The 18,143-nt window shown below is 39.0% G+C and overlaps 1 protein-coding gene across 2 annotated transcripts in view; it reads right to left on the minus strand.

The window, feature by feature from the left end:
- The window catches only part of cpne5b (copine Vb), a 117,393-nt gene that overhangs the window by 3,186 nt on the left and 96,064 nt on the right, over positions 1–18,143 (minus strand). For both annotated transcript variants that reach the window (XM_046874560.1, XM_046874562.1), the window contains 5 exons: positions 11,990–12,036; positions 9,997–10,178; positions 8,965–9,092; positions 6,167–6,269; positions 828–885 (listed from right to left, as the gene is read on the minus strand). In XM_046874560.1, the coding sequence (XP_046730516.1) occupies positions 828–885; positions 6,167–6,269; positions 8,965–9,092; positions 9,997–10,178; positions 11,990–12,036 (518 nt within the window). The remainder of the gene's footprint in view (positions 1–827; positions 886–6,166; positions 6,270–8,964; positions 9,093–9,996; positions 10,179–11,989; positions 12,037–18,143) is intronic.

The following is an 18,143-nucleotide window of genomic DNA, read 5'->3' on the forward strand; positions in this document are numbered from 1 at the left end:
CTGAACTTTTGCTATGTTTCCGCACGGACGGTTTTAATTGCCGGATGTGCGCTTCATGGCGGAGCTTGGTGCTTGATTTAAGAATTGGCAAACAAATGTTTAACGGTAAAAAAAAATTATTTCGTTTTTATATAATATATGACAGGTAACTTGAGACCAAGAGCTCATTACTCCCTTTAATCTCTTGCCTTGGCACTTCTACTGAAAGTAATTGCCCCTCATAATGAAGTACTGCACTGAATTATTTTAGTGGCTCTGTGTACAGTACAGCAGCTCTTGTCCACATGAGCCACAGACAACACATCCAGCAATAGCTCATCTCATCTCTGTTTGAAATGCACATTGCTATTCCTGGCCCTGACATTGTAGAAGTCCTCAGTGGGGAAGAGAAGCGTGGGAGGTTTTGGCTTCTCATTTGACCAGGGCCTCTAACATCAGCCACCACTTTGACCATGTAGTGGCAGATGTGATGACTTGTGCCCATTTACTGGATGCAATGTGCTAATTACAGCACACTCGGTGATTAGACAGTGCTCCTCTAATCAATGCTCCCTGTGACCCATCCTCCCTGCATTCCCACTGATCAAGGAAATGAGTTGGTAATTGCTTTCGGAGCATCTGTCTGGCTAATTGCGAGGGAGTAGCAGGGCTTACCTGTGTTTTTAAAAATCCAATCACAGACTTATTGACTTGTTTTCCAGTTATTAACTTTGGTGGGGGAACAGAGTGCGCTTGTAAACAAGGCGAAGACAGATAAACAGAGTGTTGTCCATTGCTTAAGGTGGTGAGGAGATTGCTTTACAAAAGAACAAAAGAAGAATGCTTACCGTCAAACTCTGCTTGGCCCACTCCAACAATGATGATTGACATGGGAAGCTTGGCACCCTGTAGGCACAAAGGCTATTTACTTCTCTCAGAAAAATAACATTCAGATTCTTTGTTTTTACACACAAGCATCAATGCTAAGCACTTATGCGATAAAACTAAAAATGTTTACTTTGCACCGTTGTTCAGTTCTGGATTCAAATTTTCACGTTGGATATATATATATTTGATTAGTAAAATCTAATCTTGAATAAATGTGATGGAGTGGTGTCCCCTCCAGTGTGCAGACATGAAAAGAAATGAAGCATCTCAAATGCATGGATCAGTGGGAATATCCGATTAAGAACCGAAACGGATTTGTGGTTCAAACAATGCTACAGTTGACCCTCTTGTCATAGTGAGCATCCGATCATGGTCCCGGTGGATCAAGAGTGATTTTTTCGGGGCACTGGGCAAAAGGCATGTACACGTATTAGATATGACACACATGCAGGTGTATACACACATTCTCATCCTAATTTACACCTAAGAGCAATTAAGATTCACTGTTCACCTGCTGGGGTGTTTTTTGAAAGGGTGAGAATCCAGAGGAAAGCAATACAGACATGGACTCAGGGGAAGAACATGCAGATCTCCTGTAACTGAAACCTCACGGATTTTGGAGGATTTTGGAGTTCCCGTAAAATCCACAATAACCCTTGATATACACTTTTATTCTCTATTTACAGTAAGTACTCTGTAGGCTTCAACAAAGCAACAGTTAATTATGGTGTCAAATCTTTCTTTTAGCTTCTCCCATTAGGGGTCGCCAATTATGATGTCAAATAGATAGTGAAATTCCATTTGTTTATTCAGTATGTTTTAGCCCTCTACAAGGAAGGACATAGTCATAAGAGGCACACGTTCGTGTTAAGCCTGTAGTTCTTGCAATTCACATATCTGTGAATGATTCAGAAAAGAAATGGATTTTAGGCGGTTATGTGTCATATTGGAGAAGGGAGTAAATTGTCTGTAAAAAACACACTGGAGAAAGAAGTCATTATTCAGGACACATATGTGAGCATTAAATGGAACAATCTGTGATTCTTAGACCACCTGAGAAAAGCAGTGGCTTTATAATCAAGTGGAAGCGAAAAACCCATGTGCAAAGTCACTCCATGTTCCTTGATGAGGTTTTGAAATATTTTGCTAGTTTTAGTGCAGATCATTTGGAGAGAATTTTAGCGTGGGATTAGAGGGTGAGGGAGGCGGGGCCAGTATGATAGTAACGACACCCGTTACTCCAGGAAACCCACCCAGCCACTCCCACTCTAGGTGTCTCAACTGGCACTAAAACTCATTTATAAACTTTGTGAGCGTAGTTCCACACTGCAGACCTATAAGGCATGTATTAATAATCAATACATGAAAAAAAAGAAACACTTTCATTTGGAAGGAGGCTTGATTCGTGATCTTGATTGATATGGACAGAAATTACAGTAAAAATATATAGTCATCCCAGTCAGGAGGCCAGCTGCAGACAGTTTTACAGTAATTTAGAAATAATTCTATACTGGTTCAGTAGGTGGGATACGTTATCCTTACCCAGAGGAGCAACATGATAGGTGTGTTCAGTTTCTCTACTGAATGTAATTACAAAAAATGAGTAGGGTATTTTCCAGAATCATAAGGTTTTGATTGAACAGCCAAGCCCCACATAGCAGACATGATAAGACGCTCAAATTTTTTCTGTCTCAGGAAAAAAAGATTTGCAAAGCAGAGTCCCATGACAGGGAAGGTGAAAACTCTTTCTTCTGCGATCTCTGATGATCTGTGTATGACACGACTTTGTGACAGCCAGTGTTGTGGGTGCATGTCAGAAGCTCCATAGATAATTGAGCTCCCGTTGCCCCATTTGTGCCATCATATTCCGCTTTGACTGATGGAACAGATCCAGCATAATGAGACAACAAAACTGACTGTCGGTTCACAATAGCCGCCTTGACAGCACCCGAGAATCTGTAATACAATAGCATGTAGCCATGCGTATCCGCTCAACACAAACAAAACAAAAGAATCCGGTGGTGTGTCATTTTGCCGTATAAACTGTCAGTATCAATGAAAGTCCTTTTTTATTACACATTCAGATATCGACAGATTTAACAGGGTTAAAGGATGTTCGCATCGAACAGAGCTGCTGAAAGAAAACTCGCCGTTATATCCAACTTTTTCCCTGCATTATGCACGTCCACGTAATTAAAAATAATACATACCGAGAAGACCGTCACTTAATGTCCTAAATGACAGCTCAGGCCTGAACTAATGACGTACCCGAGCTAATAAAAGAGAGAGAAGAGATGTTTGTGGGCGAGAACAAGCGACAGTCTTTCATAACTTTAAGTCGTTTCCAATTATGCTTTTCGTCACTCACTGACTGAGTGGGAGGTTCAGTGTGGCAAAGGCTTGTCTAGTTGATTACTTTGCCCTCCGTGGTAACTATAACACATGATTGCCTGAGAGCGATGGATGTTCCCACATTCAAGCATGTATGGGTGACTTCTTAATATGGTGCCCTAAATTCTTTTTGAAATTACAAATAAACATTGCTCTAATAGTGTTTTCTTTTAATAGCATATTTTTTATTAGAACCAGAATTAGTATTCGTTGCTTTTTTTTTTTTGGTTTCAAAAATCAAAATAAGATTCTTTAAAACAATACATTAATTAGTTTGTTTGTACGTCATCAGTACCGTTTTTTTTCTTTTTTCTTTTGGACAGTGCCACAATGGATCTGGATCCTTGTAGAGAAACCCTGGGTTTGAGGAGAGAATACACCCTGACACACAATGACAACTAGAAGCAAGGATTTACGATTTTACTTTACACGACATGGTCAAAGGTTTGATCATCACACGCACATATGTGCAGATTGATTCCCCTGTTATAATAACTTCCACTCTCCTGGAAAAGCTTTAGGGATTTCTTCCCATTTAGCAGCTGATGTTATGATATTTTCAGTGGTCCAGTTTATCCAAAAAGGTGTTCAATGGGATTGAGGCTGTCTGCAGGACACTCTACCACAAAGTCTTTCTTTCCGGACCTCGATGTTCTGTGTTGCTGGAACCGGTAGGGATTTAAAGACATTGAGTACAATTGTGTGCTTTTATTTAGGGGCAACTATTCAGAGAAGACATGTGATGCCAGGAAACCTTTGGCCAGGTAATGTATATCGACACAACTCGCTATTAATCACTTTGATTCATTGTTTATTAGACTAAGAGGTATAACTTCTTGATTTTTTAGCTGGATTTTCTTTCTCCAAGTCCCTGTTAGAAACTAGTACTAACCAGTTGGTTGAGAACTACAAAAGCCCATGTATGACCTGCTTTAAAAATAGTGGTCTCAGAAGAAGCATATGGTTACTGCATCTCTTATAAATGATACATGTAGTCCTTCACACTGAGCTCAGAACCTAAATGGCAGAAATAGGTCAGCTGGTCTCAGAAAAATCTCTCAGGACATAGTATCAGCACACAACACACACTTTAGAGCGCCACCTTCTACTTGTGAGCTACTGAAATGTTCTATCTGACTTTGTTAACTGATGTGAAATGCTAATTTCCATCCTCAAACAGTGCTCCACTTTCAGGCAGAGTTTCAGCATCGGCAGACATCTGTCACACTTCTAGCCTGAAAGCAAAGCGATGCAGTGAAAAAAATCGGTTTGGGGGTTTAGCTACGGTTTTCAATTCTTTCACGTAAACACTCAGTGGGAGTTTGGTTATTTTAGGCAATGCTGCACGTTATGCACGTTGCAAAATGTTATTGTGTGTAACTAATTTTAGTTAAACACATTCATTCGTTTGAATTTGACCTGCTTAGTTTGTAACGCATCTGTTCTTGTACTAGTATTGATTTTTTTTTTTTTATCTAAAATCCCAGACTGTATTTTACATGGTTCCTGGTTAAAGAAACAACACCTGTTAAACGAAAGAAGAAAAACAAGCTATGACAGAAGTTGCAAGATGCACACATTTTCAGTTGATGTTCAAAATTATTCTGAAGTCGAATGCTGTAGACGGAGAGATTCGTCGAGTCTTGACGCAGAGGCCATCCACGTGAGACACAGCAGCAGGCAAGATCTTAAAAGGAAGGTGTGGCTGTTCTAATGCTTCCATTAACAGTCGCAAATTCCCTTTAAATCCAGTCTGCTGGGAATCGGGCCTGTTTGGCTGCACGGATGACTTGGTCCTCTGCTAGAGTTTTGGAAGGAGAAACAAGCTGACCACTTACCCGAATATACCGTGTTTAAAACTGTAGCAAAAACTACACACAACGTACACATGTATACAGCACTGATATTTTCTTAGGTGGACAAAAAATAGATTAATGGAAACGCTTATCGAAATTTCAAGGAAGAGGAATGCGTTGTGACTTTGACTCTGCTGACACGGTTGTTTATGTACTACCCCAGAAACCACCACTCCAGCAGAAAAAAAACATTCAGTGAACAAAGCAAACACTTTTTATATATATATATATATATATATATATATATATATATATATATATATATATATATATATATATATATACAGTACAGACCAAAGGTTTGGACACACCTTCTCATTCAAAGAGTTTTCTTTATTTTCATGACTATGAAAATTGTAGAGTCACACTGAAGGCATCAAGGGCTATTTGACCAAGAAGGAGAGTGATGGGGTGCTGCGCCAGATGACCTGGCCTCCACAGTCACCGGACCTGAACCCAATCGAGATGGTTTAGGGGTGAGCTGGACCACAGAGTGAAGGCAAAAGGGCCAACAAGTGCCAAGCATCTCTCAGGGAACTCCTTCAAGACTGTTGGAAGACCATTTCAGGTGACTACCTCTTGAAGCTCATCAAGAGAATGCCAAGAGTGTGCAAAGCAGTAATCAAAGCAAAAGGTGGCTACTTTGAAGAACCTAGAATATGACATTTTCAGTTGTTTCACACTTTTTTATGTATATAATTCCATATATAATTCCACATGTGTTAATTCATAGTTTTGATGCCTTCAGTGTGAATCTACAATTTTCATAGTCATGAAAATAAAGAAAACTCTTTGAATGAGAAGGTGTGTCCAAACTTTTGGTCTGTACTGTAAATTCGCATAAAATTTTAGACTTTCTCATGTTTGTGAGAAATAATTGTGAAAATGTTAATTATAATAAAAAAATTTAAAAAGTACAGTGTTTAATATCTGAGAAAGCGATATGGAGGATTTTAAAATGACTCTTACATGCAGTATTTCATTACAATTCAAATTCTTCATTGAAGAATTCAAAGTGGACCGAATGCACAATTAGCGTGGTCAGTACTCACGTTCACAATGGCTTCTTTGGTCTGAGCCATATCCGAAATGACTCCATCTGTGATAATGAGGAGGACAAAGTACTGTGATCCGTCCTGTACAGCCGCTGCGTAACTTCATACAAAAGCAAATGAAGAAAAGAGGCAGAAGAAGAAAAAGAATGAAGGACAGTCGAGTTCATGCTTGTGGTCAAACGTCCATCTGCAGCACACTGCTGTTGTGAGTGTGGTAACATCTCTTGCTTCTCTGTTCATTTTCAAATTCATTTCACAATTGATTCCAGAGCTCTAGCGCTCGAATTTCCTTCCGTACTTCATGCATTTTAACAAGCCATCATAGATTGTAAATGGCTTGTATGAATTAGATGGATCTTTTCCATGCATGTGAGTTACTAAGAATAATCATGCTCCGTGGGTGTATTTGCTTAAGAATAACTATGCTCTGTGGTGTGTGTGTGTCATGCAGTGCCAGGCTTCTGGGAGGCACGTCATGCATTAATTAAGCAAGTCTAATTCAAGCTTATCAAGATGGCTTTTTTTAATTACAGCACAGAGGCCTCGTAGTCAGAATGAAGATTTGCTCGTGTGACGCCGAGGAATGAAAGCAGGGTGTGGAGAGGTTTCAGACAATCATTTATGCCTTTCTGCTTTAATGGATACGCACATGGTTTGCTCCTCAGTGGTCACGCCTACGTGCATGGAATCAGATTACAAGAAGTAAAGTGGACATGAGGTGCCATGGCTCGAACGATTGGGTGCTTGTGCAACAGGGTTCGACAAGCAACTGTGTCTAATACGCAAATACTTTCGATATTAGCGATAAAATATTTTCCTCCTCTCCTGTTTCCAGACCCTGGCACGGCCCAGAGACCGTTTCTATGTAACCAGATATAAGCAATGCAACGTGTACAAAATGTATAATTGATAAGTGCGAGGCGGATCCGTGCACTGTCCCAGGTAATGTCAGCATATCTTTTTGTGCCAATTATACAGTCAAGAAAAAAGAGGGATCATGCAATGTGGAAAAGATGCCAGAATGTCAAGTGGTCCACGATGGAACGTCGCACGGAGAGAAATCACACAATGGCCGCTTTTCTAGCGCGGTGATCCCGAATTCAATTACCGAGAAGACTTGTTTACTCTGATAGAAGATATCTGATGGCTTTGAAAGCACAGTGCAGGTGACTGAATAATAAAATAATGAGTCATTCTTTTACTCATGCATAGATAAAAACACATCAAACTAACTTGCATGATTGTCTAAGGCCATTAGTATGAGCAGGGTACGCATGCTGGCATTTCAAATGAATATAAATGCACGCAGCTACCATTGTCTTTTTAATAAAAGCTTAATGTTTGAAGCTTTGTTAAGATATAAATTATGTAGTTGGCAAATGACCATTTTTAAAGCTAGTGAACACTTAAATGCTGTATAATACGAATTCATTAATTGTTTGAAGCCAGTTAAATCTATCTGCTGTAGTTTGAATTTGTGTTATTTTGTTTGTTCCTGGCTACTGTATACTTAATGATTATTAATTAGTTGATTTTTTTTCCCCAACCTATGGAAAAAACTAGCCTAATTTAAACCACTGTAACCCCAAACAACAGTTTATTGAAGATGCTGTAAAATTCTTTGTGAACTTGGTCTTCCTTTGTCCGAAATGTCTAATATCAAATAAGTAAAACCCGAAATCTGAACCAACTGCCCTGTGAATGTTTCTGGCAAGCGTTTTGAGAACAAACAGATGCCATTGGCATTCAACATGAACGTCTTTAACGCCTATTTATTTGCTTCAAACGCTTCTACAGACAAAGATATCGAGAAATCATTGACATTTGCCCATGCCGTGACCTTGTTCGGATCAGTTTTAAAATGTAATTATGATGTAACCTGCCGGTTCAAGTAGTAATTCCATATATTTCCTTTCAAACATTCAAACAGCTGTCATTTAGCGTCCACGCTAACAACACTATCGGAATGACGCACCGTTTGACAGACGCGGACATGAAAATAGCGGTAAGCATAATGAACCTAGTGTCAAAAAACTGAGTAGTGCATTTCCTATTTGTATGTGTATTTGTGAATATTTAGAACATTATATCTGTACATTTTAAAGCATGTGTTGTTACATTGTCTCTCCAAAAGTATACGGACACCTGACCATTATAATATGTCTATATGGCTGGTCTTTTACAAACTGTTCCCATAAATTGGGAGGCACACACCTGATTGTCTTGAATGTTTTTAACGTGGCTTAAGCAAGAAGATTTCCCGTAACTGGTACCAAAGCATCCAAACCCTTTCCCAGTGTGACAACACCAATGTACACAGGGCAAGATCCATAAAAAAATGGCTTGCCAAGTTTGGAATGGAAGAACTTTAGTACTTTTTACCAGGTACCTTTAGTAACTTTTTGGGATGAATTGGACCACCTTCTTGTCTGACCTTACTAATAGGCTAAAGCCTGAATGAGCTGACTCATTCTGTTTGGGTGTGATAGAAGTGGTAGCTCAGTGGTTAAGACACTGGACTTCTTAATGGAGGGTCGTGAGTTCAAATCCACCAAGTTGGCACTTCTGTGCCCCTTGAGAAAAGCCCTTAACTCTCAACCCTTTAGCTGTTACAAATAAGAAATGAGAAGTCGCTCTTTATATGGGTGCCTGCTAAATACCATGTGATGGTCAAATATCCACATACTTTTGGGCATATTGTGTACATTCTTACTGTGTATATGTTATATCCTTGGTATATATTGTAGGAATATTTAAATGAGTTTCTATATATTGTTTACATCAGTACAACATACCTGGCTACATGGTTAACCACAGGGGCAAAGTTCGTGGGCCCATAAAGCTGAACAGTCTTTAAGCTCTGGTGGTAGGCTTCCAAGATCCCCTCAATTCCATTGCAGTAGGGGTTTTCTATATTACCATTCTGCAACAGAGGACAAGGTCAGTATTGTTCTGTCTGTCAGTAGGTAAGTATAAGATATCCATATAGTATTTTCTGAGACGGCGGTCGTATGAGAACAAATGATATCTGTCTGCCCGTAATATTTCCCCTGTCGATTTTTCTTTATTGTTCTACCTTAATAACCTCTAGAAGTTTACTGGCCATTATTGGCACGTCTCTAGTTACATTTTACTGTTAACCCCAAGAGAAACAAATCATGATGTGATTTCCTTACTCGAATGTGACACACTCCAGCATATTGGATTCTATATGAAACAATTATGAGATTAAATTGGAGAATTTAGGTTGTGTGCGACTGTAGTAGGTGAACTGTATAGGAATCCCAGCCCCACAACAATAAAAATTGTTCTCCCGCCTCCAGCTGTAGCATTAGGTCCATTGCTTCTAAGCCTCTATATGGGAGTTTATCATAAGCTGACACACACTGGAACTTTTAGATGCAGTTCACAGTGAGTAGAAACAGAGGCTCTGATCAATTTAGCTTGCTTTGAGCCCGCTTCGGCCCACAGGGAGAGCACAAATCCATAATCCCTCCTTGAGAAAACAGAATAGATTGCGTTTCTACACTATAACATGCACACACAGGTACGCCACATCTATCATTAGCAGGGACCTAGTTTTTGAATGTTCAACCTGGGAGGAGGGCAAATGAGAAAGTTTACTTTCGATGAAAGGAAAGCCAGATAATGCATTACACATGGCTTTTACTCAGAGAGGAGTGCAAATTATGTAAGGATTCAAACAACAGCTGAACTGCTAAGAGGTTATCACTTATGGAATCTAATGATCATGCTCACTACATTTGGCATGAGATAACCTTGAAATAATGTGGAAAAGATGAAGATCTGTTTGCCTAATTACTCACCAGAGGGAACTCGTGGGACACGCGTCCATCTGGGGGTAATTTCGCCCCAAAGCCCAGTGCAGGGAACATTTTATCACTGTCGTAGTCCTGGATGATCTCTCCTACGGCCTTCAGTGCCATGGCATAGGCATTCATCTGGTAAGGGTTCATATAGTGGAGGGACGTGGACTGGGACGGGTTACCTAGACATCAGAGTTAGCATTGCGCAATATAATGAAGTAAAAGCTATAGCATTTATGGTATATGTGTGATTACAATATGCGATATACAATGTGTTTCTGGGAAATGAGAAAAGGATGGATAAACTTTGGATTGGAATGAAAGTCAGAGGACAATCATTAAATGGGTTTAAAATCGTTACAGTACCAGCTGTATCATTTAAATCTACAACCATCTCCCACATAACAGACATTTCTTCCTCTTGTGTTTCTTTGACAGGATGAATTCTATGTATTTAGAGGTTAAACAGTAAAACATATTTGAGTGAGCAAAAACAAAAAAAAACAATATATGTCATAGATTGCACTCTAATCACAATATACACCCACTGTAGTAAAAGCGCATGCACATTAATCTGCACCTTCTCTGTCAAACTATAAGTACTCCTTCTAGCTGATGTGATGACACACGTCTACTACTGGGGCTTCTATCACCTTCTAGACCTGCCTGATTCATACCGGTACCTCCAGCGCTTCTACAGTTATGAGTCACTTTCCATTACCGTGAACAGTCCCACATGCCTATTCTCACGATTTGTTCTACTTTCCAAAAACAGTACAAACTCAAGTTTTCCACCATGTTTCAGTGGATAATTTCATGTGAATACTACAGATACCTAGCAAAGATGTGCTGCTCATTAAAACAGTGAATAGTTCAAAACTATAAAGTAATATGATGGCAGGATTTGGAAATCTAAGGCTTGTATTAATGTTATAAAAAGCATCACAGACAATCCATACAAAACAAGCGGACACAATCAGGTAACAAACCAATGACTGAAAATGGGAGCAGCAGGAAAAAAAAGCAACCCAAAGAGAGAATCTGTGACTCTGGCTTTCTCATCTACATCTACACACATCTGCTTCGTGACAATCTGTTGTTTAAAATGATATACAAATAAGCTTTAATTAAAAATGGTGCTCATTCTTTTCTCAGTTGAAATCACCCAAACACTACAGATGCGGTATAGAGATTAGGTTGAAAAACCCTGGAGGACTCCATTGAATGGGATATAATACCATGCAACATGGTTCTAAACAATTATAAGAAAGTTTAAATAGAACAGAAGGCTAAGTAGTATATTGCACTGCAGGGGTCTTTTTTTTCTTCTATAATAATCAGCCATTTTTAATGCGTTTGTCCTTATCCAGAAACCAGTATATACAAACACTTCAGGGGTGTACCTCACACCACCTAGGCTGCTGAAAAGCTAATCATGCGCAGCTCACTGTGCCATTGAGTTGGAAGGGTATTTATTGTTCTCTCTACAGTTGTTGTTCGCGTTGTGTATGAACAAACTCTGAACAGAAGGCAACACTGCAGGCGGCCTTCCACAGCAAATCCAACTAAACTCAACCACATTATTTCATACTTTACGTAGTCATATCTTTTCATGCACATTTTTTTTTGCCTGGCTTCAAGCTAGCTTTTGATTATTAATAGACTTTTCTTTTGCAGCTACTTAAAAAAATATAGTAATTATTAGTAATTGCGCTGAGAACACTAGAGTGCCATTCATCGTCAGCAGGTGCAGTGAATCCATTCTCTAACCAGCCTATTCTGTACAGAGTTCCGCTCTGGGTGAGACTAGGCCCCCTAGTTAGTGCTCAGTTCATATCCCCATTGGGGGCAAATCACAAATATTAGATTTTTTTAACTATTAAACAAAATTTACATGCCGGTAAACAGAGAAAGACTGGTTTTGGAGTCTTGGAGGAATCATTTATGAGCTATTTTGATATAAAAAAAAAATCAAAATCTGGTAATCACTCACCATTAGAAGCAGTGAAATCGATGGCCACTGTGAAATTGATTTGGGTCCTGGATAGAATTGCGCACCATGGAAAAAAAAAAAAAAGAAAAAAAAAAGACGTTAATGTCAACACCAATACACATCCTAGAGCACCTCATTTTGTGTGTGTGTATACTATAGTACATGCAGGACATAATCTTGTACGATCAGACGTTGATGGCGTTAATAGATCCACAGAATGGAAACAGCCAGCGAGCAAAAAAAAACACTCTTTACACCTGTGTTGAACAAAAACGCAACACGTGTACATTTTCCACATTAGCCTCGGAATATTAATCTTGGATGACAGGAGAAGAACCTGATTTGGTCTCGTTTTAGCCGTTTAGCTGTTTTAGCCCATCTACTTAAAGGTTAGATGTTATGAGATGCTTTATTGCTCACCATGGCAATACTGAGTGAGTAAATCTAGCTCTTCTATCAGTTCGAAGAGACATTCCCATCTTCAAAACTATCCAGTGCAAAAAATGTCTTGACTGAATTCACATTTTCTGAAAACATCACGTGAAACTCTTCACCTATATTTGCATTAATTGATGTGTTGCCCCACGGCGACATGAGAGTCTGATTGCACGATTCTATGAATGAGCATGTGTACAGATGTTCCTTATAAAGTGGCTATTGAATATAAACACACTAATGCTTAATGCCATCAGTTGCATGCACTCCAGCTGCACAGTCTAATTAGGATAGATAGGACAGGCAATTACATCAAGCTGGCTTCACTTAAATTCTGTAGTGTTGAACAACTTATTTTCCTCCTCCAAAAAAAAAAAATCTTGCCACTCACAATTCTGACCTGTTCCTTCAGGACATCTTGAAGAAAAGTTTCCTTGCCTGAGCCATTGAGCAAGACTATTAACTCTAAATATTTTGTGATTAAATCGGTACTCCTAAAACATCTATATTCTACATGTAATCCAGAAAAATATATTTAGTCAGAAATAAAAAAGTGAAATGCTTTCATATGTGTTAAGATGCACTAATTCAGATCAATTAAAGCGATGGCGCGTTGCAAACGAAAAAAAAATAAAACATAATCCAATTTTCTAAATGACTGAATTTAGTATTAATCTTTCTAATTAGTTATGCACTATGCAACTTAAGAGGGGGAAGAAGCATAATACAGAGCACTCTTAGGGATTTAAAAGGGATAAGGACTAATACATTTATAATGAAAAGGGTAGGAAAGTACATTAACCTTTGAAATCCCTGGCCAATACGAAGTCTCTTGCTCATTTGTAACCTGGATTGTAATTATCCCCTTAATTAATTCATGAGAAACCATGTGACTTGTGAAGACCATTCTGCATTCAAGCATGAATTACAAAACAAATTGGACGATTCAATATTTTGAAGACCAGCAGCGCAAAGGCAGGCAGGGTAGTGATTATAACCTGCAAACATGTTTGGGAGTGAAGGTGCAATATTTTTTCTACAAAAATATATTTAGATGTCAACCCAAAGTGTGTGTAGCCTAGACCTATTTCAATATATTTTTTCCAACCTACAACTATAGGAATTATAGGCGCTAGAAAAGCCAGCAATATCTAACATTTCTCTTGCTGCCCTTCATCCTCGGTGCGTCTGATAAAAACACTACAATCCACATTGAAACAAAGGATGACTGAACATCACTACAAGTGCAATCACATTCATTAAGGTGGACTTTGTGTGTCCCACAAGCTTCGTTTGATGAAAATAAAACACTCCCTCTCATGCAAGTCCCAATATACCCCTTTAGTCTCAAATAGATTTTTCATATGAGTTCTGAAAAAATTGAGAGAGCATGAATAATGCACATCCTATTCAAAAATGTTTTTTCTTTTGTGGATTCTGAACAGGCACAATCATTTTATATTTGATTTATAATAATCATAGATAAGACATACACTCAAGTACCATCTACATGTTGAGATTTGTTTTTCCTCCATGGTTGGTTATAGCCCCTATTTTTTTTATTGGTTTTCAGCGAGAAAAGTTTTTTAATTCATTTTAAATTGCTATAATACAAGCTGTTTTATTGTTGTACCGGAAAATGGCCTGCCCATTGCTTGCCCATGGCCAAATGATCCAAATTTGTTTAGCTGGAGTTGCTGCAGTGTAGTGCCCTCGAGAGCTTTTCACTATGCAGGAGCCTGTACAGAGTGTACACAAGGCCAAGCATTGATCATCGGCCAGACAGAAACTCTTGTCACTAAGTATTGGCCACTCATTTGTCAGGTGGAATGCAGAGAGCATGTCTGCAATGCTGCAGTTGGCAGGATGACCACTATAGCTCTCTAATTATAGAGGACGGAGTGAAGAGACACTGATGTGGAGCAGCATTCTAGGAAAATTCAGGAAACAATCCTGGCATGTCTTTCTGAAGTAGTTATGGTTGCTTTTAATAAATAGTATTCAGCTGAATTCATGTATAATACACTCTTTTTTTTTGTCTTCTCTGCACACCACATGATGCTAAGGCTTCAATAAATATGTCAGGAGGGGTCACATGTTGGCGATCTGCCACTCAGCCATCAACCGAGACCACCACAGATAAGTAAAGGTCAGTTTTTAATCAGAGCGCAGCCTTGCTCTGACAGCACGAGTTCACTTCACACTAGTGCATATACTGTTTGTGTGTGTGTGTGTGTGTGTGTGTGTGTGAGAGAGAGAGAGTGAGAGAGAGAGAGAGAGAGAGAGAGAGAGAGAGTGCAGTGGTGGAATGGTAATTGGGAGGGTCAAGAAAATTCTCAGTGGGCCACTCTCATGGCATAACAAGTTTATTTTTCTAAAACTATCATCTCATAGCTACTTTCTGGCCCTTGCTATTTGTTGTAATTTAGGGAAGAGTATTAGTGCCCCCTTCCCATGGTACAGCACCTCTTTGCCTTGGATAACAATTAGTCGGCTAATTAGTTTCAAATTCAACAGCGAGCAAAGGAGGGGCAAACCCAGCATTGTCATGTTTTTACATTTTGGTGAAAGCATAAAAGCCATAAAGAAACAATCGTAGCGTTAGAATTATACGATATCTCATTGCTATTTATGTGCAATTCTAGTCAGCTTGTTATACATTCAGCCATATTGACTATAGATTAATTAAATAATAACTACATGTGTGACATGCACACATTAGCCTATGTCCTGTTTGCCACCTTTTATTCCTGTCAACACGGAGTTCCATTATTTCTAATGCCTGCTATTTTTATGTAAAGTGTTGCTCTTAATCAAGCGAGCCGCGTGAATTTGTAGGCATACTACTGCTGGAAGGAAAGAGGAAAAGACAGGCACAGGAAGCTGAACCTTATGGTGGCTCTGCATCTCTAAGGAGCATCTCAATACTACCCCTCCCTCCTCCGAAAAGCAGAAGCGTGTGGATGAAGGTCCGTAGTAAGGACTGGTGGGAGCGGGTTGTATTGCTGGAATTTAGTGACCTAGCATGAGTCATTCACACGTATGTGGAGGTAATTATGGCTCCAGAAGAAGAGACCATAAAAAATCCAATATCGCAAATTACGTGTGTCACGGTTGCTTTATACAAACTCGGAAGCTGTGCGGGAATAGCGTGTTGTGGCAAATCATGTACACCTTCTGCAAGTAATCGTTTAAAGCATTTAAATGGCAGAATTTTTTATTTGTTTGGTTTATAGAAAGGTTTATCCCACCCCTCTCAAAACGGTGACAATTTGATTCGGTGTGAACATTTTAATTCCGATTGAGGTGCTTATATGGAGCATTTTCATTCGGATTGGACTTTTAAACCGATTATAATGCTCCATGTAAACGCGCCTACTGACTGCACCCCAGGTCTCCTCACCTTACATCAGTACTTGATTATAGACTAACATTAACAGACTTTTAGATAAATGACAACAAATCTCTTCAAGCACACTCTTACATCTAGTAGGACATCTTCCCAGAAGAGTGATGGTTATTATAATAACAATTGAGGATTAAATGTGGGGGAATGAGTTCAAAAAGCACATACAAATCCAAAGGTCAGATGTCCACAAACCTTTATTCATATACTGTATATCTGAATGCCTGACTAGAAAGAAATGGTAGATTGCTAGCTTTAGCAAACCCTATGCTTAGAATTTCTTTGAATTTCTTCAAAAAAAATACAAATGACTTGCTGAACGCACATACATGCAATCTTATGAATATTCATGAATACACATACCTGCTGCACGGTATCTGTGGTTGTGTTGTTAGGATTAATATGGTCCTACTTCAACTGTGTGTGTGTGTGTGTGTGTGTGTGTGTGTGTGTGTGTGTGTTCATTTGCCTAGTGAGTGTGTGTATGTGTGTATTGCACCTCCCTGTCCACGTAACAACGTGACACTGAGGCTAATCCAAAGCTTTGTCAGTCCCTTCCTCACTTCCATAATTACTTTTAAATCCCCCCCACACACACACTTCTCCGGTCCACCGCTGAGTGGGCCAACTTATAATTGATTTCTATCAGCAGACATTGTATCTATTGCCTGCATTCTCATTACTATTAAACACACACACACACACACACACACACACACACACACACACACACACACACACACACACACAGAAATAAACGATTAGTATTGCTTTGCTCTTGTGTGCCACAGTACTCTCTACCTAATTGATCTGACTTATTCTACCTATGAAATACACTCGCACACACACACACACACACACACACACACACACACACACACACACACACACACACACACACACACACTCCTGCTCATTTTTATACTGGGCACATTGTGTGAGATTTCAATCAGGCCACACAGCTGTATGCTTCTAGCCTTCATCACACTAACTTCACCCTGCTTTCACTTCAGATTACACTAAAGACACTTAGAGCACCCACAGGCCACATTTATATTTGAATGTCTTTTGAGATGAAGAAACCGGTATTGAACAGCAATTGACAGACCCCTCCATTATTACTGGTTGTCTTACATTAGTCTCACTTTAATATATTTATAGCACTGTATTGTTCTATGCAAGATCCCTTTATATCTGAAATCCTTATGTGTTTGTTCAGGTGATTGAGGTAAGACTGGTATGCAGTTTAAATCTACTTATACCATGGCAACATGCAAAACCATTTTTATTTTATTTTTTATGAAATTGTGTGTAAAATGAAGCATTAGAAATTCACATATTAACATTAACAGTGCATGATTGACATAGATCATAGATTTTCCTAAATGCTTAATTAAATTGCTAAACAATGCAATTTTCTCAAACAATGCAGGGTTCACACCTAAATAAAAACTGTTGCCAAGTTGAAGTTTATCTGCAGTTATACAGAACCTGACCACCAATCAGACTCTATCCTAATTCAAACTTTAATAGAAGTGAAATATACTTCATGTACATTACATCTGGCAGATGTCTCTGATGATGACTGATGTCGCTGTTGTTGCTTTCCATCAATAACTCATCCACTGTGATCAATAACACAATCATTTCTTAAACATACTGACAGAGTTTCCACGTTTTTGTGTCTGATTGCAGGTTCGTGTCACTGGGAGAAATATTTGGCTATAAATTTGATATGAATGCAGAATGAAGTTTATCAGTACAGGAACAAGAACCAAAAGAAAAACATCATCGCAATTTGATTTGTCATCCGACAAAGCACAAGCCGAGTACCGTTTGTGTTTGAGCTCCATTGTTGATCACTAATGTAGACAGTACTGTAGATGGTGTTTATACAAGTTGTGGCCCAAAGATTTGTAGACAGCTGACCCTCCCACCCACATGGGCTTTTTGAACAGATTGAATCTCTGTATGCAGTTATGATAAACTCCACACTTCTCAAATAACCTTTACTCTTCTCCTGTCTTCTGTGCAGGCCACTTGAGCCACTCAAACTGTCTTGCTTTACAATAATATTCTACACGAAGTGCTGGACTGTACATTATCATGCTCGATACTTTCTGTTTTGCAAACTTGTGAATCATTGCTAACACTGAGTCACGATTATTCAATTGTGTTTCACTAAAAGAGATGTGGTAGTTTGGATAGAAGGAAATTGTCCCCAATGTTAAACAGACGCTTGCCAATTAAAAAATTCACTTTTTTCTCTGGAGAAAGTAATACACCTAAAAACAAATGCTTTTTTCCCACCTG

Source organism: Silurus meridionalis, chromosome 19 (assembly GCF_014805685.1).
Source record: "Silurus meridionalis isolate SWU-2019-XX chromosome 19, ASM1480568v1, whole genome shotgun sequence".
NCBI lineage: Eukaryota > Metazoa > Chordata > Actinopteri > Siluriformes > Siluridae > Silurus > Silurus meridionalis.